Source organism: Haliotis cracherodii, unplaced genomic scaffold, assembly GCF_022045235.1.
Source record: "Haliotis cracherodii isolate W230 unplaced genomic scaffold, xgHalCrac1.p SCAF_1, whole genome shotgun sequence".
Classification (NCBI taxonomy): Eukaryota; Metazoa; Mollusca; class Gastropoda; order Lepetellida; family Haliotidae; genus Haliotis; species Haliotis cracherodii.
The window spans coordinates 40,069,942-40,091,559 of NW_027266264.1; the positions used below are offsets into that span (position 1 = coordinate 40,069,942).

Sequence of the window (21,618 nt, forward strand, 5' to 3'; positions counted from 1 at the left end):
AACTTGTACTGTACAATACATACACATTACACCACGACCTGGGGTCGAGGCAACAGTTACTGCCTCGAGACATTTCACACCTGCTCCAAAGGAATGCAGGAAACGACACAATAGATACATACGTTTTTGTCCCTTTTTGTAAACGTGATAAGTGCGTACATTATTAACGTCCCGTGTTACTCTATGGTTAATAATGGTACCAAGATAGTTATATTCGTTAAGAATTTCTTTTTCACAATAAAGTTTGTATCTGTAATATGTGGTTGATATATATGCTATGTAGTTAATATTTGGATTATATAGTAATTGTTTGTGCTTTGTACTTATTTTTTCACATTTTTGTACTATGTTGTCAAGGTATTGAGAATAGATTGAAAAAATATATTTCCCACATTTTAGACGTTTCTGATAAAGCGCGTGTCCAATCTTCCTTTAACATATTAAGATAAGCGAGGGAGCGGTCAACCTTATCAGTGTGAAACTTTTCCTACTTTATCAAGCCGCGTTCTCTTGTTGGTCTCTGCCGTCTGGACCAGCGAGTAAAGGTAAGACATTTTCCGCAACAAAGAATTAGTGTTAACATACATCAAATACTAGTAGGATGAACTTGTTTACGGCAATTTCTCATTTCTAACGTCAGCGGGATGTCAAATAACTCTATTGCGAAGACCATGTCCTTGACGGTGTTCAACGAAAGCTTTTGGTAGCACAAATGAATACCAAATGCAATCGACATTTCAAGTTTTTGGTCGTAATTTCGATTATTTTCTCTGTATTTCAGTTCTTATCTCATTATATCATAATTTGTTTGGTTGATTGAAATAACGAGAGGAAAAAAGTTTCGAAAAATAATAGAAATGACGAGAAAATTATCGAAGTACCGATTTAACCACTGAAATAATTGAAATAACGAAATATAATCCTCATGAAGAGAACAAAATTGAAACTGCGAGAAAACAAATGAACTCCGAGAAAAAACTTGACATTTCGATATATTATATTAAATATTCGAAATAATGAGACAATATTCGAAATTATATTACCATAGTGGCACCATAAGGCTTTCGTAATATTCGCTTATAGCTGCAAATGATAACGTATTTGACATGTTAACATATTGGGTGAGGGATAAAACAAGATGAGTTAGTCTTTCGAGTACAGATTAATGTGAATGACGGAAACTATGAAATGTTGATGGGCTCTAAAGTCTAAACAGGTAGGGATGTTATATAAACAATTATTTGCAGGACTTGTCTTTTAAAAGCAGGTTAACAATATGTTGAAGGAAAGAAAAAGTCTTCTATGCAAGGTATCTAGGCCCACAACATGCATAATTGTCGCTGAAGTCAACGTTGTAAGGCATGCTGATATTAACAGATATTATTCCCGCATTCCTTTATATGATTATTATCAGCCCATGCACTACTGTTAGTTGTGGGATCATAGTTGTATCAAACTTTATGAAAGTTTCTGTTTCCAGATGTTGACTTTTTATCTGGGCATTGTGGCTTTACACCTTGTGGCCGCCGTTCCCATCACTCGACCTTTAGCGTACATCAAGGTCCCTGATGGGTCGGGGAACACGAGACCTTTCCTGGGCACTGCAGACAGAATAGCGTATGACTCCGACCAGAACTACCTCTATGTCATAGGTACACGCAAAACTGGATAATAACGTATCACACATCAAGCACTAAGCGTAGGGTGTGATATACTAAATTCTACAGTGTGGCTATGTATCACACATCAAGCACTAAGGGAAGGGTGTGACGTACTAAATTCTACAGTGTGGCTATGTATCACACATCAAGCACTAAGGGAAGGGTGTGACGTTGTACATTCTACAGTGTGGCTATGTGTCACACATCAAGCACTAAGGGAAGGGTGTGACGTTGTACATTCTACAGTGTGGCTATGTGTCACACATCAAGCACTAAGGGAAGGGTGTGATGTACTAAATTCTACAGTGTAGCTATGTGTCACACATCAAGCACTAAGGGTAGGGTGTGATGTACTAAATTCTACAGTGTGGCTATGTGTCACACATCAAGCACTAAGCGTAGGGTGTGATGTACTAAATTCTACAGTGTGGCTATGTGTCACACATCAAGCACTAAGGGTAGGGTGTGACGTTGTACATTCTACTGTGTGGCTATGTGTCACACATCAAGCACTAAGGATAGGGTGTGACGTTGTACATTCTACAGTGTGGCTATGTATCACACATCAAGCACTAAGGGTAGGACGTGATGTACTAGATTCTACAGTAGAGCTATGTGTCACACATCAAGTGTACTCATATGTTACGCATCAAGCTCAAAGAGTGTGGTAGTCTGTGGTTTGTTGCAGGCGGCCGCAGTGAGACTCTCCACATTGTGGATATGCAGGACCCTAGCAACCCAACCATTGCCTACTCTCAAACCTTCAGTGAGATCACAGACGGAATTCCCAAGGCAATCTCTCTGTGTCGGAGTGGCCAAACCGAGCAGGTCGCCATCGCCTTCGCTGCACGGTCCAGGTTAAACGAAGGTCACGTAGAAGTTTTTAGAACGTTTCTCAGGTTCGATCAGACGTTCCCTCTGCTTGGAAGAGTTTCTAGTAAGTGCTTACTAGGTACAACCTAAATATATTACAATATTGAGAGCAGGGTTATCTGTAAAGTTGATTGTAATTACATGTGACATTCACATTGAATTTGCCTCACAAACGTATTCAATAAATGCACCATTGCAGCCGAGTCTGACCCTGTCGCCATCCAGTATGACGGAACGTGTGCAAGATTTGTTGTCGCTTGTGAGGGACTTCCTGGGACCAGAAACAACAATTTTGAGGATCCTCTCGCTCATGTTGACATTTTTGAGAGGAATGTTGATGCATGGACAAAATATACAATTAATTTCCAGTAAGTGTGCAAATCCGGTTAACCAGCACTGATGATTATATTGTCTTGCTATATAGTGCGTCACTCCTCAATGTACCTCTATTGTGTTGCTAGAGTACGTCACTTCTCCATGTACCTCTATTGTGTTGCTAGAGTATGTCACTTCTCCATGTACCTCTGTTGTGTTGCTAGAGGACGTCACTTCTCCATGTACCTCTGTTGTGTTGCTAGAGTATGTCACTTCTCCATGTACCTCTATTGTGTTGCTAGAGAACGTCACTTCTCCATGTACCTCTGTTGTGTTGCTAGAGTACGTCACTTCTCCATGTACCTCTGTTATGTTGCTAGAGTACGTCACTTCTCCATGTACCTCTGTTGTGTTGCTAGAGTACGTCACTTCTCCATGTACCTCTGTTGTGTTGCTAGAGGACGTCACTTCTCCATGTACCTCTGTTGTGTTGCTAGAGTATGTCACTTCTCCATGTACCTCTGTTGTGTTGCTAGAGGACGTCACTTCTCCATGTACCTCTGTTGTGTTGCTAGAGTATGTCACTTCTCCATGTACCTCTATTGTGTTGCTAGAGAACGTCACTTCTCCATGTACCTCTGTTGTGTTGCTAGAGGACGTCACTTCTCCATGTACCTCTGTTATGTTGCTAGAGTACGTCACTTCTCCATGTACCTCTGTTGTGTTGCTAGAGTACGTCACTTCTCCATGTACCTCTGTTGTGTTGCTAGAGGACGTCACTTCTGCATGTACCTCTGTTGTGTTGCTAGAGTACGTCACTTCTCCATGTACCTCTATTGTGTTGCTAGAGTAAGTCACTTCTCCATGTACCTCTAGTGCGTCCCTAGAGTACGTCACTCCTCCATGTACCTCTGTTGTGTTGCTATAGTTCGTCACTTCTCCATGTACCTCCATTGTTTTGCTACGTTTATTTCTATCTCCTTTCACTGTATCGGTGTGCCTGTCTATCCACCTTCACTCTATTGATGTGTCTGTCATATCCACCTTTACTCTATCGGTGTGTCTGTTTTTTTAACACTGTATCGGTGGGTTTTTCTTTGTGCCAACACTGTATCGGTGTGTCTGCCTTCCTGGCTACACTGTATCGGTGTGTCTGTCTTCCTGGCTACACTGTATCAGTGTGTCTGTCTTCCTGGCTACACTGTATCGATGTGTCTCTCTCTTTGCCTTCACTGTATCGATGTGTCTGTCTCTCTTCCGTTACTCTGTCAGAAACCGTGTGTCAGTATAGCAGTATGTCTACACTGTATCGATGTGTCTGTCAGTATGACAGTATGTCTTCACTATATGGTGGTCCGTCGTGGCACATTGTACATTACTATATTGCAGTTGATATTGTTTTCAAAATAATAATGGTGAGTGCACTGCTAGGTCAGCCCGTGGGCTTGGAAATGCCCGGTATGTCTTCCGTGACCCCAACAATGCACAGCACTCTGTTGTCAATGACCTGGAGCCGAGTGACGTCACCATTGACGACAACAACATCGTCTACGTCACTCTCATGGTGGGTATGGGTTGATGTACAAACATGTTTTACATTTAAAACATACATTCTGTATTCTCATGTTAAAAATACATAAATATGCAGTATCTGTTTGATAATATGTATCAATGCTCCTTCAAAAGTTAGAAGTTCCTACCATCAGCTTCTACTTGAAGGTGGACGATATACTAACATGGCAAGAAATTCGAGAGTATTTTCACTGCGTAATGTTCAACGAGTTTAGGTTGAAAATACTTGTCTGATTGTATGTACTTGTTATTCTCAGTTTAGAATTCGGTATGCACGTGTTGATTCCTCTCCATATCCAAGCAGATAAACTTCAGTCTTACTTGAAAAGCTACAATATCAGTTGACTGTGTATTACACGTGTACATTGTCAGGGCATGAACTTGTCGCCTGTTGGTGATGTCCACTTGTTCCCTGTCTGTGTCTCAGACAAGCACCGATACAGATATAAAGCAACCCAACGCCAATGAACGAAAACTATTTGGAAGTCTCACTAATCTTAAGTAATATTGTTTTTATCATTCTTTTTATTAATTAGAGTTTTGGTCATTGATGGTCAATAGTATCTTGTTATTTATCAAACGTAATTTCTAAAGGTAAACTATTGTTAAGTTAGTTCTCTAGTTTAATACGAGAAAATGATTTTACACAGTGGCATTCTATATAGACACGCGTCAAAGATTCTGGTTCTTTCCTACAAAAGGAACAAACGTTATCAACAATATTCATCTAAAACAATTCTGTTTGGATATAAATAATGTTATATATGAATCTATACTGAAAGTCTAAAAGCTCAATGTCTCTGTATTGTAAAAATATGTTCTCCCAAGAAATGCAATATTAAGAATTTGTTGCCAACAAAGTTTTACAAAGAGTATTGATCCCTTTTGTGGATTTATCATTCATACACAACGGAATATAGGCCCAGATCATACTGGTAGCTTGTAATGAGGCAGCCATGGTCTTTTTACAATTACTGGGAATATTGTATAACAGTCTATTATAGTCTCAAAATATCCCCTTTGTGTTATACAACATCATATAAATATTAAGTAATAATTGTAAGGTGTCAACATATAGATGTATATAGATGTATTTTCAGGAAAATAACGCTCTGGCAGTATTCAATCTGAACAACCTAGTAGGCGGGGTGGACATATACAGCCTTGGGTCGAAGGACTGGAACAACTTTGACATCGACACCAGTGATCAGGACCAGAGTAAGTTTGTGTGTCATACCACTACTACTCTACATAGATCTGTGGCATACCACCACTACCCTACATAGATGTGTGTGATACCACCACTACTGTACATAGATGTGTATCATACCACGACTACCCTACATAGATGTGTGTGATACCACAACAACTGTACATAGATGTGTGTGATACCACCACTACTGTACATAGATTTGTGTCATACCACCACTACTCTACATAGATGTGTGTGATACCACCACTACTGTACATAGATGTGTATCATACCACGACTACTGTACATAGATGTGTGTCATACCACCACTACTGTACATAGATGTGTGTCATACCACTATTACTGTGCATAGATCTGTGGCATACCACCACTACCCTACATAGATGTGTGTGATACCACCACTACTGTACATAGATGTGTATCATACCACGACTACTGTACATAGATGTGTGGCATACCACCACTACTCTACATAGATGTGTGTGATACCACCACTACTGTACATAGATGTGTATCATACCACGACTACTGTACATAGATGTGTGGCATACCACCACTACTCTACATAGATGTGTGTCATACCACCACTACTGTGCATAGATCTGTGTCATACCACCACTACTGTGCATAGATGTGTGTCATACCACCACTACTGTACATAGATGTGTGTCATACCACCACTACTGTACATAGATATGTGTCATACCACCACTACTGTACATAGATGTGTGTCATACCACCATTACTGTACATAGATGTGTGTCATACCACCATTACTGTACATAGATATGTGTCATACCACCACTACTGTACATGGATCTGTGTCATACCACCACTACTCTACATAGATGTGTGTCATACCACCACTACTCTACATAGATGTGTGTCATACCACCATTACTGTACATAGATATGTGTCATACCACCACTACTGTGCATAGATCTGTGTCATACCACCACTACTGTGCATAGATGTGTGTCATACCACCACTACTGTACATAGATGTGTGTCATACCACTACTACTCTACATAGATCTGTGGCATACCACCACTACCCTACATAGATATGTGTCATACCACCACTACTCTACATAGATATGTGTGATACCACCACTACTCTACATAGATATGTGTGATACCACCACTACTCTACATAGATATGTGTCATACCACGACTACTGTACATAGATGTGTGTCATACCACGAATACTGTACATAGATATGTGTCATACCACCACTACTGTACATAGATGTGTGTCATACCACGACTACCCTACATAGATGTGTGTCATACCACGACTACTGTACATAGATATGTGTGATACCACCACTACTCTACATAGATATGTGTGATACCACCACTACTCTACATAGATATGTGTGATACCACCACTACTCTACATAGATATGTGTCATACCACCACTACTCTACATAGATATGTGTCATACCACCACTACTCTACATAGATATGTGTCATACCACCACTACTGTACATAGATATGTGTCATACCACCACTACTCTACATAGATATGTGTCATACCACCACTACTGTACATAGATGTGTGTCATACCACCACTACTGTACATAGATATGTGTCATAGCACCACTACTCTACATAGATGTGTGTCATACCACCACTACTGTACATAGATGTGTCATACCACCACTACTGTACATAGATATGTGTCATACCACCGCTACTCTACATAGATATGTGTAATACCACCACTACTCTACATAGATATGTGTTATAGCACCACTACTGTACATAGATGTATGTCATAGCACGACTACTGTACATAGATGTGTGTCATACCACGACTATTGTACATAGATATGTGTCATACCACCACTACTCTACATAGATCTGTGGCATACCACCACTACTCTACATAGATGTGTGTCATACCACCACTACTCTACATAGATATGTGTGATACCACCACTACTCTACATAGACATGTGTCATACCACCACTACTCTACATAGATATGTGATACCACCACTACTCTACATAGATATGTGTGATACCACGACTACTCTACATAAATATGTGTCATACCACGACTACTGTACATAGATATGTGTCATACCACCACTACTGTACATAGATGTGTGTCATACCACGACTACCCTACATAGATGTGTGTCATACCACGACTACTGTACATAGATATGTGTGATACCACCACTACTCTACATAGATATGTGTGATACCACCACTACTCTACATAGATATGTGTGATACCACCACTATTGTACATAGATGTGTGGCATACCACCACCACTGGAGATAGGTTCTAACACTATTATCAAGCAAGTTTGATGACGCTGTCAGCACCTACACCGAAACGTCGCTCCTAATTGTAATATAGAACCCTGGATCTACCAACGAATACTAAACATTACGTCACCTTAACATACGCACACGTTGTCTACCAACAAACACTCACTGACATGACGTCACATGAATATACGCACACATGATCTACCAAAGATCGAAATACATGTCACATAATACACAATATACACACCCATGGCCTACCACTATAACACCAGACATTAATGTCATGAATCACAAGTGAGCTTACAGTGAGTAATATGGTTGTTGGTTGTAGGTATCAGCCCGGACAGGATTAATATGGTGAGACGAAACATTCGTAGCTTCTATCAACCTGGCGCCATCATCTCATTGAACTTCGGCGGCAACGTGTTTCTAGCGACAGCGAACACTGGTGCCGTCAAGCGCTACACCACCGCCGTTGAGGGGGTTGACTTTACAGAGGCCAACAGAGCCAGTACCTTTGACTGTAAGCGAATTTTTCATGGATATCACGAGCGAGCGAGTGAGTGAGTGAGTGAAAATGGTTTTACGCCGCTTTTTAGCAATATTCAAGCAAATATCACGGCGGGGGACACCAGAAATAAGCTTCACACAGCGAAACCATGTGGGGAATCGAACCCGGGCCTTCGGCGTGACGAGCCAACGCTTTAACCACTAGGTGAGCGAGTATGAGAGCGATAAAGAAAGAGACAGGGACAGAAACAGAGACACAGAATGAGGCAGAAAGACAAACAGAGATAGAAGCAGAAAGACACAGACAGACTGGCAGACGGACAGAAGCTGAAAGGCACAGACAGAGACAGAAGTAGAAAGACACAGACAGACATAGACTGAAGCAGAGAGACGCAGACAGACAGACACAGAGACAGAAGCAGAAAGACACAGGCAGACAGACAGAGACAGAAGCAGAAAGACACAGACATACACACAGACAGAGACTGAAGCAGACAGACAGAGACAGAAGCAGAAAGACACAGAGAAGAAGCAGAAAGACACAGACAGACAAACAGACAGAGACAGAAGCAGAAAGCCACGGACGGACGGACAGAAAGAGACAGAAGCAGAAAAACACAGACAGACAGACAGACAGAGACAGAAGCAGAAAGATACAGACGGACAGAAACAGGAGCAGAAAGACAAAGAAAGATACAGACAGAGACAGAAGCAGAAAGACACAGACAGACAAAGAGAGAGAAGCAGAAAGACACAGACAAACAGACAGAAGCAGAAAGACACAGACAGACAGACAGACAGAGAGAGAAGCAGAAAGATACAGACAGATAGAGACAGAAGCAGAAAGACACAGACAGACACAGACAGAAGCAGAAAGACACAGACAGACAAACAGACAGAGACAGAAGCAGAAAGCCACGGACGGACAGAAAGAGACAGAAGCAGAAAAACACAGGCAGACAGACAGAGACAGAAGCAGAAAGATACAGACAGACAGACAGAGACAGGAGCAGAAAGACACAGAAAGATACAGACAGAGACAGAAGCAGAAAGATACAGACAGACAGAGACAGGAGCAGAACGATGCAGAAAGATACAGACAGAGACATAAGCAGAAAGATACAGACAGAGACAGAAACAGAAAGATACAGAGACAGAAGCAGAAAGACACAGAGACAGAAGCATAAAGACACAGACAGACAGACAGAGACAGGAGCAGAAAGATACAGAAAGACCGACAGAGACAGAAGCATACAGAGACAGAAGCAGAAAGACACAGAAAGACAAAGGCAGAAGCAGAAAGATACAGACAGAGAGAGACAGAAGCAGAAAGATACAGAGACAGAAGCAGAAAGACAGAGAGAGAAGCAGAAAGACACAGAGACAGAAGCAGAAAGACACAGAGAGAGAAGCAGAAAGACACAGACAGACAGAGACAGAAGCAGAAAGACACAGAGACAGAAGCAGAAAGACACAGAGAGAGAAGCAGAAAGACACAGACAGACAGAGACAGAAGCAGAAAGATACAGAGACAGAAGCAGAAAGACACAGAGACAGAAGCAGAAAGACACAGAGACAGAAGCAGAAAGACACAGACAGACAGAGACAGAAGCATAAAGACACAGAAAGACAGACAGAGACAGAAGCATACAGAGACAGATAGACAGAGATAAAAGCAGAAAGACAGAGATAGACAGACAGAGTCAGAAAGACACGGACACACAGACACAGAGCAAGCACTTTGTAAGCGTACAGTTTAGGGGATATAATGTGCGAGAAGTGATGGAGAGCTTTTTTTATCGTGTATTTTTGTATGGTTCTGTACGGTTATTTCAATTTCAGCTACCCTCCTAGACCCGAATATGGATTCTGGCCTCGTAGATGACTTAAGCTCTAATGCTGCACTCGGTGAGTGACGATGTACAGGGTATATGGCAAGTCTGCTTCGTTTCCTTTACAAGATGTCTCCAACCCTTTAATTTGTAATCGGCTTTGTTCGAAATTGTTTCTTGTCAAATTGGCAGTAACTTGGTGGAAAGTTGTTATGTATTAAATCATAATAGGCCATAATGGGGAGGTGTGTGTTGAGGGAATTTGGTAACATTAAATCAGGGGTGTCGAGGTGTCTGTTGAGGGAATTTGGTAACATTAAAACAGGTGTGTCGAGGTGTGTGTTGAGGTAATTTGGTAACATTAAATCAAGGGTGTCCAGGTGTGTGTTGAGGGACTTTGGTAACATTAAATCAGGGGTGTCGAGGTGTCTGTTGAGGGAATTTGGTAACATTAAATCAGAGGTGTCGGGGTGTGTGCTGAGGGAATTTGGTAACATTAAATCAGGGGTGTCGAGGTGTCTGTTGGGGGAATTTGGTAACATTAAATCAGGGGTGTCGAGGTGTTCGTTGGGGAAATTTGGTAACATTAAATCAGGGATGTCGAGGTGTCTGTTGAGGTAATTTGGTAACATTAAATCAGGGGTGTCGAGGTGTCTGTTCAGGGAATTTGGTAACATTAAATCAGGGGTGTCGAGGTGTCTGTTCAGGGAATTTGGTAACATTAAATCAGGGGTGTCGAGGTGTCCGTTGGGGAAATTTGGTAACATTAAATCAGGGATGTCGAGGTGTCTGTTGAGGTAATTTGGTAACATTAAATCAGGGGTGTCGAGGTGTCTGTTGAGGGAATTTGGTAACATTAAATCGGGGTTTCGGAGGTGTATGTTGAGGGGATAGGGTGGCATCAGAAGCCATATTATAGATACCATATGGCCTTTGATGACAGTCAGTGTTTCTATTCCTAGGTCGCCTCTATGTGAGCAATTTGCAGTATGATACCGATGGGTGGAATCCTATCTTTGGATATTTCGAGAATATCTTCGCATATGGCGGTCGTAGCTGGTCGCTGTGGGACGCCAGTAGTGCGACACAGCAGTGGGACAGCGGGAGCGACTTGGAGTATGAAGTGCGGGAATACAATGGCTCTGTTTTTAACGGTGATTGCACCTCCATCAACCAATCGCCTCCACAGTCACTCGACACCCGTTCAGATGATAAGGTTAACATTTTTACCATTATCTATCAATACAATTCAATATAACGTAAAATAAGGAGATAAGCATTATTGTTTTGTTTTTATATAGGAAGGGAAAGCATTTAAAGTATTACCCGTAAGCAGTCAGATTTGCAAGGAAGAAAATATATTTTTCAACTGCCATCACGATAATATAATCAGTTTAATGAAAGCAGTTTAGAAAACATATTTTTCCGAATATTCCATTGATATGTGACTGATACTCACCTACCGAAGTTATGAAAAAGCTATAAATGATGAGTGAATATTAGAGTTGTAATAAGCTCTGTGTGTGAAATAGATACAGTGGCTCTGTATAGGGTAATCATAAATTGGCAGATTTATCAACATCATAAAATAAGGTAACTGGGTGTTTACAACGTCAGACAAACTTGATAGGACGGCCTTTTTATTCCACCCAAGTCAGTATGCTATGTCGAAATATATATCCTGCATACAAACTGTTGTTGCAGTCATGGTGTTTTCCAGGGTCCAGAGCCAAAGGCTATTGCCACAACGCTGTTTGGCAGTGATCAGATTGTGGCTGTAGGGAGCGGACGTATGGGTGCGATATACTTATACAGACTTGGCGAATCTGAGGCTCCAGGCTTTCCTCAGGGGGAATTCCAGAGCTACAACCGACTCGGGGACTATAACGGCAACTGGGGTCAACTTTACGACTCCAACGAAGCTGGGACACCCTTCATAAACGATCTGAAGTAAGTCAACTTACAATGGATGTTGATTGGCGCAGCTATTGTGGCAGTTGTTGTTACGGTGGTGTACAACACAAAGCGCCCCTGATTGAAGCAGCTAGGACACTGGACAATGAAGGCCGACTAATGTTTATTACGAGGCATGCTGTACACTGAGTGCCGTTTGACGCAGTTATCATGGCAATTATTTATTACGAGGTACACTGTACAAAGAGAGCCGATTGACGCAGCTATCATGACAATTATTTATTACGAGGTACACCGTACAATGAGTGCCGATTGACGCAGCTATTAATATCATTGGGTTTTTTTGCGAGGTAGCTGTATACTGAGTGCCGATAGAGGCAGTTATCATGACTATTGTTTATTGCGAGGTACACTGTACACTGAGTGCCGATTGACGCAGCTGGTAAGACTTATGTTTATTACGAGGTACACTGTAGATTGAGTGCCGCCTGACTCAGCTGGTGTGACTATTGTTTATTGCGAGGTACACTTTACAATGAGTGCCGATTGACTCAGCTACCATGACAATTGTTTATTACGAGGTACACTATACAATGAGCGCCGATTGACTCAGCTACCATGACAATTGTTTATTGCGAGGTACTCTGTATACTGAGTGCCGATTGTCGCAGCTGGTGTGACTATTATTTATTACGAGGTACACTGTACAAAGAGAGCCAATTTGACGCAGCTACCATGACAATTGTTTATTTCGAGGTTCACTGTATATTGAGTGCCGATTGTCGCAGCTAGTAAGACGAATGCTTATTACGAGGTACACTGTACACTGATTGCTGATTGACGCAGCTGGTGTGACAATTGTTTATTACAAGGTACACTGTACAAAGAGAGCCGATTGACGCAGCTACCATGACAATTGTTTATTTCGAGGTACACTATACAATGATTGCCGATTGACACAGCTACCATGACAATTGTTTATTTCGAGGTTCACTGTATATTGAGTGCCGATTGTCGCAGCTAGTAAGACGAATGCTTATTACGAGGTACACTGTACAATGAGTGCCGATTGACGCAGCTACCATGACAATTGTTTATTTCGAGGTACACTATACAATGATTGCCGATTGACACAGCTACCATGACAATTGTTTATTTCGAGGTTCACTGTATATTGAGTGCCGATTGTCGCAGCTAGTAAGACGAATGCTTATTACGAGGTACACTGTACAATGAGTGCCGATTGACGCAGCTGGTGTGACTATTATTTATTACAAGGTACACTGTACAAAGAGAGCCGATTGACGCAGCTACCATGACAATTGTTTATTACGAGGTACACTATACAATGAGTGCCGATTGACGCAGCTACCATGACAATTGTTTATTGCGAGGTACACTGTACAAAGAGAGCCAATTTGACGCAGCTACCATGACAATTGTTTATAACAAAGTACACTGTACACCGAGTGCCGATTGTCGCAACTGGTGTGACGATTATTTATTACGAGGTACACTGTACAAAGAGAGCCAATTTGACGCAGCTACCATGACAATTGTTTATTTCGAGGCACACTGTACAATGAGTGCAGATTGACACAGCTACCATGACAATTGTTTATTTCGAGGTTCACTGTATATTGAGTGCCGATTGTCGCAGCTGGTAAGACGAATGATTATTACGAGGTACACTGTACAAAGAGAGCCGATTGACGCAGCTACCATGACAATAATTATTGTTTATTTTGAGGTACACTATACAGTGATTGCCGATTGACACAGCTACCATGACAATTGTTTATTTCGAGGTTCACTGTATATTGAGTGCCGATTGTCGCAGCTAGTAAGACGAATGCTTATTACGAGGTACACTGTACAATGAGTGCCGATTGACGCAGCTGGTGTGACTATTATTTATTACAAGGTACACTGTACAAAGAGAGCCGATTGACGCAGCTACCATGACAATTGTTCATTACGAGGTACACTATACAATGAGTGCCGATTGACGCAGCTACCATGACAATTGTTTATTGCGAGGTACTCTGTATACTGAGTGCCGATTGTCGCAACTGGTGTGACTATTATTTATTACGAGGTACACTGTACAAAGAGAGCCAATTTGACGCAGCTACCATGACAATTGTTTATAACAAAGTACACTGTACACTGAGTGCCGATTGTCGCAACTGGTGTGACTATTATTTATTACGAGGTACACTGTACAAAGAGAGCCAATTTGACGCAGCTACCATGACAATTGTTTATTTCGAGGCACACTGTACAATGAGTGCAGATTGACACAGCTACCATGACAATTGTTTATTTCGAGGTTCACTGTATATTGAGTGCCGATTGTCGCAGCTGGTAAGACGAATGATTATTACGAGGTACACTGTACAAAGAGAGCCGATTGACGCAGCTACCATGACAATTGTTTATTTCGAGGTACACTATACAATGATTGCCGATTGACACAGCTACCATGACAATTGTTTATTTCGAGGTTCACTGTATATTGAGTGCCGATTGTCGCAGCTAGTAAGACGAATGCTTATTACGAGGTACACTGTACAATGAGTGCCGATTGACGCGGCTGGTGTGACTATTATTTATTACAAGGTACACTGTACAAAGAGAGCCGATTGACGCAGCTACCATGACAATTGTTTATTACGAGGTACACTATGCAATGAGTGCCGATTGACGCAGCTACCATGACAATTGTTTATTGCGAGGTACTCTGTATACTGAGTGCCGATTGTCGCAACTGGTGTGACTATTATTTATTACGAGGTACACTGTACAAAGAGAGCCAATTTGACGCAGCTACCATGACAATTGTTTATAACAAAGTACACTGTACACTGAGTGCCGATTGTCGCAACTGGTGTGACTATTATTTATTACGAGGTACACTGTACAAAGAGAGCCAATTTGACGCAGCTACCATGACAATTGTTTATAACAAAGTACACTGTACACCGAGTGCCGATTGTCGCAACTGGTGTGACGATTATTTATTACGAGGTACACTGTACAAAGAGAGCCAATTTGACGCAGCTACCATGACAATTGTTTATTTCGAGGCACACTGTACAATGAGTGCAGATTGACACAGCTACCATGACAATTGTTTATTTCGAGGTTCACTGTATATTGAGTGCCGTTTGTTACAGCTGGTAAGACGAATGATTATTACGAGGTACACTGTACAAAGAGAGCCGATTGACGCAGCTACCATGACAATTGTTTATAACAAAGTACACTGTACACTGAGTGCCGATTGTCGCAACTGGTGTGACTATTATTTATTACGAGGTACACTGTACAAAGAGAGCCAATTTGACGCAGCTACCATGACAATTGTTTATAACAAAGTACACTGTACACCGAGTGCCGATTGTCGCAACTGGTGTGACGATTATTTATTACGAGGTACACTGTACAAAGAGAGCCAATTTGACGCAGCTACCATGACAATTGTTTATTTCGAGGCACACTGTACAATGAGTGCAGATTGACACAGCTACCATGACAATTGTTTATTTCGAGGTTCACTGTATATTGAGTGCCGTTTGTTACAGCTGGTAAGACGAATGATTATTACGAGGTACACTGTACAAAGAGAGCCGATTGACGCAGCTACCATGACAATTGTTTATTTCGAGGCACACTATACAATGATTGCCGATTGACACAGCTACCATGACAATTGTTTATTTCGAGGTTCACTGTATATTGAGTGCCGATTGTCGCAGCTGGTAAGACGAATGATTATTACGAGGTACACTGTACAAAGAGAGCCGATTGACGCAGCTACCATGACAATTGTTTATTTCAAGGTACACTTACAATGATTGTCGATTGACACAGCTACCATGACAATTGTTTATTTCGAGGTTCACTGTATATTGAGTGCCGATTGTCGCAGCTAGTAAGACGAATGCTTATTACGAGGTACACTGTACAATGAGTGCCGATTAACGCAGCTGGTGTGACTATTATTTATTACAAGGTACACTGTACAAAGAGAGCCGATTGACGCAGCTACCATGACAATTGTTTATTACGAGGTACACTATGCAATGAGTGCCGATTGACGCAGCTACCGTGACAATTGTTTATTGCGAGGTACTCTGTATACTGAGTGCCGATTGTCGCAACTGGTGTGACTATTATTTATTACGAGGTACACTGTACAAAGAGAGCCAATTTGACGCAGCTACCATGACAATTGTTTATAACAAAGTACACTGTACACTGAGTGCCGATTGTCGCAACTGGTGTGACTATTATTTATTACGAGGTACACTGTACAAAGAGAGCCAATTTGACGCAGCTACCATGACAATTGTTTATTTCGAGGCACACTGTACAATGAGTGCAGATTGACACAGCTACCATGACAATTGTTTATTTCGAGGTTCACTGTATATTGAGTGCCGATTGTCGCAGCTGGTAAGACGAATGATTATTACGAGGTACACTGTACAAAGAGAGCCGATTGACGCAACTATCATGACAATTGTTTATTACAAAGTACACTGTACAATGTGTGCCGATTGACGCAGCTGTTAAGACTTATGTTTATTACAAGGTACACTGTAGATTGAGTGCCGCCTGACTCAGCTGGTGTGACTATTGTTTATTGCGAGGTACACTATACAATGAGTGCCGATTGACGCAGCTACCATGACAATTGTTTATTTCGAGGTTCACTGTATATTGAGTGCCGCTTGTCGCAGCTAGTAAGACGAATGCTTATTACTAGGTACACTGTACACTGAGTGCCGATTGACGCAGCTGGTGTGACAGTTGTTTATTACAAGGTACACTGTACAAAGAGAGCCGATTGACGCAGCTACCATGACAATTGTTTATTACGAGGTACACTATACAATGAGTGCCGATTGACGCAGCTACCATGACAATTGTTTATTACGAGGTACACTGTACTATGAGTGCCGATTAACGCAGCTACAATGATTATTGTTTATTACAAGGTACACTGTACACTGAGTGCCGATTGACGCAGCTGGTGTGACAATTGTTTATTACAAGGTACACTGTACAAAGAGAGCCGATTGACGCAGCTACCATGACAATTGTTTATTACGAGGTACACTATACAATGAGTGCCGATTGACGCAGCTACCATGACAATTGTTTATTACGAGGTACACTGTACTATGAGTGCCGATTAACGCAGCTACCATGATTATTGTTTATTACAAGGTACACTGTACAAAGAGTGCCGATTGTCGCAGCTAGTAAGACGAATGCTTATTACGAGATACACTGTAAAATGAGTGCCGATTGACGCAGCTGGTGTGACTATCATTTATTGCGAGATACACTATACAATGAGTGCCGATTGACGCAGCTACCATGACAATTGTTTATTACAAGGTACACTGTACAATGAGTGCCGATTGACGCAGCTACCATGACAATTGTTTATTACGAGGTACACTGTACAATGAGTGCCGATTGACGCAGCTGGTGTGACTATTGTTTGTTACGAGGAATCACTGTACAACGATCGCCAACTAACTCAGCTGGTTTAATTATTGTCTGATTATCTGATTGACGCAGCAAGTAAGACTATTGTTTATTTCTAGGTGTAATGAACACTGGGTGCCGACTGACGCAGCACGTTTGCTGTTTTATTATCGCAGGTTTGATTATCACTATCACTTTGTAACGAAAAATTTTATTACGACAGATATGTAAGCTTCGTGAATAATGAGTGAGTGAGAGTAAAACTGTGAACTACTTTAGCGATATTCAAGACACGTCACGGCAAGGCTACCCCAGGAATGGGATTCACATATTGTAATCATGTTGGGAATCGAACACACGTCATCAGAGAGACGGGCCATTGCTTTCAGCTTTAGTGCCTTGTCCATAACCACATGTCACTTTGTTATCTGTCAAAATGACACGATTGATTATGTGAAGGATTGATTATTCGAATTCAAGGATTTATGTTTTTACAGCTGTTTCATTCCTCACTTTTTTTCAGTTTACACGGCTCACTGTTTCAGCTCTTATATTTTTATGTCTCACCGATGCACGTTTCATGTCCCATGTTTCATTCGCATGTCTTCTTTTTCACCTCATTTTGTTCCCCGTCTCACCGCCATCACTCACTGTTTCATGTCTAACTTGGGGCACGGATGCCCCAGTCGTCTAAGGCACCGCAAATCGAGGTGAGGAGTTGCGTCCTTTGGGCACGCAAGAAATCTATGATCGTGGCTTCGAATCCCGAATTTCGCCCCGATAATGTTTCTAGGTTACAACACGTGCTTAGGTGTTTCAGCAATGTTGTAAACATGTTCGACCTGCATCACATTGACACCCAACTCACTCCATTACTTATGGCTCACTGTTTCACTTCTCACGGCTTCATGTCTTGCTGTTTTTCCTCTCGTTGTCCTCAGCCCTCACTGTTTCACCTCTTGGTGTCCTCATTCCTCACTTTTCTCCTCTTGATGTCCCCACTCCTCACTGTTTCAACTCTCGCTGTCCTCATTCTACGCTGTTTCACCTCTCACTGTTCACATTCCTCACTGTTTCACCTCTCGCTGTCCTCATTCCTCACTGTTTCACCTCTCGCTGTCCTCATTCCTCACTGTCTCTCCTCTCGCTGTCCTCATTCAACACTGTTTCACCTCTCGCTGTCCTCATTCTATACTGTCTCACCTCTCGCTGTCCTCATTCCTCACTGTTTCACCTCTTGTTGTCCTCATTCCTCATTGTTTCACCTCTCGCTGTCCTGATTCTATACTGTTTCACCTCTCGCTTTACTCATTCCTCACTGTTTCACCTCTTGCTGTCCTCATTCCTCATTGTTTCACCTCTTGCTGTCCTCATTCTATACTGTTTCACCTCTCGCTGTCCTCATTCCTCACTGTTTCACCTCTTGCTGTCCTCATTCCTCATTGTTTCACCTCTCGCAGTCCTCATTCCTCACTGTTTCACCTCTCGCTGTCCTTGTTCCTCACTTTTTCACCTCTCGCAGTCCTCATTCCTCACTTTTCTCCTCTTGCTGTCCTCAGGCCTCATTGTTTCACCTCTTGCTGTCCTCATTCCTCATTGTTTCCCCTCTTGCTGTCCTCATTCTATACTGTTTTATCTCTTGCTGTCCTCGTTTCCCACTGTTTCACCTCTCGCTGTCCTCGTTCCTCACTGTTTCATTTCTCGATGTCCTCGTTCCTCAATTTTCTCCTCTCACTGTCCTCATTCCTCACTGTTTCACCTCTCGCTGTCCTCAGTCCTCACTGTTTCACCTCTCGCTGTCCTCATTCCTCACTTTTCTCCTCTCGCTGTCCTCAGTCCTCACTGTTTCATCTCTCGCTGTCCTCGTTCCTCACTGTTTCACCTCTGGATGTCCTCATTCCTCATTGTTTCACCTCTCGCTGTCCTCAATCTATACTGTTTCACTTCTCGCTGGCCTCATTTCCCACTGTTTCACCTCTCGCTGTCCTCAGTCCTCACTGTCTCTCCTCTCGCTGTCCACATTTCTCACTTTTCTCCTCTCGCTGTCCCCATTCAACACTTTTCTCCTCTCGCTGTCCCCATTCAACACTTTTCTCCTCTCACTGTCCTCATTCCTCACTGTTTCATCTCTGGATGTCCTCATTCCCCACTGTTTCAACTTTCGCTTTTCTTATTTCTCACTGTTTTACCCCTCGATCTTCTCATTTCTAACTTTTTCATATCCCGCTTTTGTCATTTGTCACTGTTTCACCTCTTATTATTTCACATCTCAATGTTTCAGGTTTGTGAATCAGGCAGGCCAGACGCTCCTGTTGGCAGTGGGGTCACAGATGGGTGTGATCGCAGTACATGAGCTGTATGAGGGCACATTTCCCTAGATGTCTCCCCGGTTCCCCGCAGTCTTCTCACCAATTTATCACTGCACAGTATCACAAAATCTATAATGTGCGCTTCATTAGAAAACGGGACATGTATGGGGTGTATTAAAATGGTTAGCCGTAGAAAGTTGTCTTTTTTTTCTTCGCTAAAGTTGTTGTGCTTGTAGAATTCAAAGAACATGAAGGCCTATTCTATCGTTTTTATCATGCAACATTTCCTCTTGATCTTTCTTATCAGCATATGGTGTACTTTCACTCACTGAGGTCAACTTCGGAAATAACAGAAGTCACAAGTAAGGTGGCCCGTGTTTTGGGTGCTATACATCCTGGCGCTTCAGTCTGACTGTTGCCCATGTCGCCTGGACTTGTGGGTGTCCGACAAAACAGTGCCTTAAAACGCAAGCGCACTGTTGTAATTTTAAAGGCATAAATTATAGGGTTAACGAGGCTGTTGATGAAAGCTGTGGAACTGACATATAGGAGCAACGTACCCTTCTCTACGGTCGTTCTGTCACCGAGCCCACCGCTAAAGTTCAGCATGATGACGACACCTGTAACACAGACGAAACATATCAACATTGCACATAGTCACAGAACAACGCACAAAGATATCGTTCTCATCTCTTTGTTTACAAATATCACAGTATAAGATTGGATAATTGTTGCGTCCCGCAACGTCAATATAGTCACCCCCATTCCACACACCACACAGCCCCACCCCACCCCGACCCTTCACACACACATACTACCTCACCGCACCCTAGAAGCACAAACGGCCAACAGTTCAACGTTTTCAATGTGTTACGAGAAATACTCTGTTATGAAATACTGTATTATGATATACTCTGTTGTTGAAGTATGTTTCCGGATTTGAAACTTCTTTTTATTTTAATTGACAAATCCAAACTACCATATCAGGTCTTATGACACAATAGCGTATGGCCAAAGCAACTGCATCATTAAAAGTGTCATATGGACCGTACCACTTGGCAGCCACGACAGGAAATAACACCCGACTATTAGACACACAGTTTTCGTATATTTCCAAGAATGTCTCTCTGTAGGCCTCAATGTCTGTCCATGCCTGTCTTGAGCTGCAATTACACGAGCGTGTCTACTCGCAATCTTAAAGATATGAACATAAAGCACGATCATCAGAAGCATAGGGCACCAAAACAAGGTGACAACAAACTGGAGGTAGGTTTGATTGAATATTGCAAAATATCCACATATGGGCTCTTCGATACCATTAGTTCGAGTCTCTTGTACATTCTGCCAGCCGAACAAGGGTAATAGTCCTATCATTAGAGAGATGAACCAGATAACTACAGATACAACCACTACGGACAGTTTGTTGCAGACCGTGGGGTAATGGTAGGGCTGGACGATCTTCACGTATCTGTCCACAGTAAGGGCACCCATGTGGTACACTGATGTCAAACTCAACACTTGGATAAGTCCCAATCTGAAAGCACATTCGTAGTACAGTTGGTAGTTGATGAGGTTGTAAGTGGTATTGTACAGCAGAAAGAGGCCGCTCATGGCGTCAGCTAA

General features: G+C 42.1%; 1 protein-coding gene across 1 annotated transcript; it reads left to right on the forward strand.

Moving 5' to 3' along the window:
• Window positions 1-441: 441 nt before the first annotated feature.
• Window positions 442-20,191, forward strand: LOC139477907 (mesenchyme-specific cell surface glycoprotein-like). Its single transcript, XM_071260349.1, has 11 exons — window positions 442-545; window positions 1,481-1,652; window positions 2,350-2,598; window positions 2,734-2,902; window positions 4,281-4,413; window positions 5,522-5,639; window positions 8,257-8,448; window positions 10,278-10,343; window positions 11,230-11,483; window positions 11,988-12,217; window positions 19,968-20,191. Exons 2-11 carry the CDS (start codon window positions 1,481-1,483, stop codon window positions 20,062-20,064), a joined length of 1,680 nt encoding a protein of 559 aa, XP_071116450.1. The 5' UTR covers window positions 442-545; the 3' UTR covers window positions 20,065-20,191.
• Window positions 20,192-21,618: the final 1,427 nt, after the last annotated feature.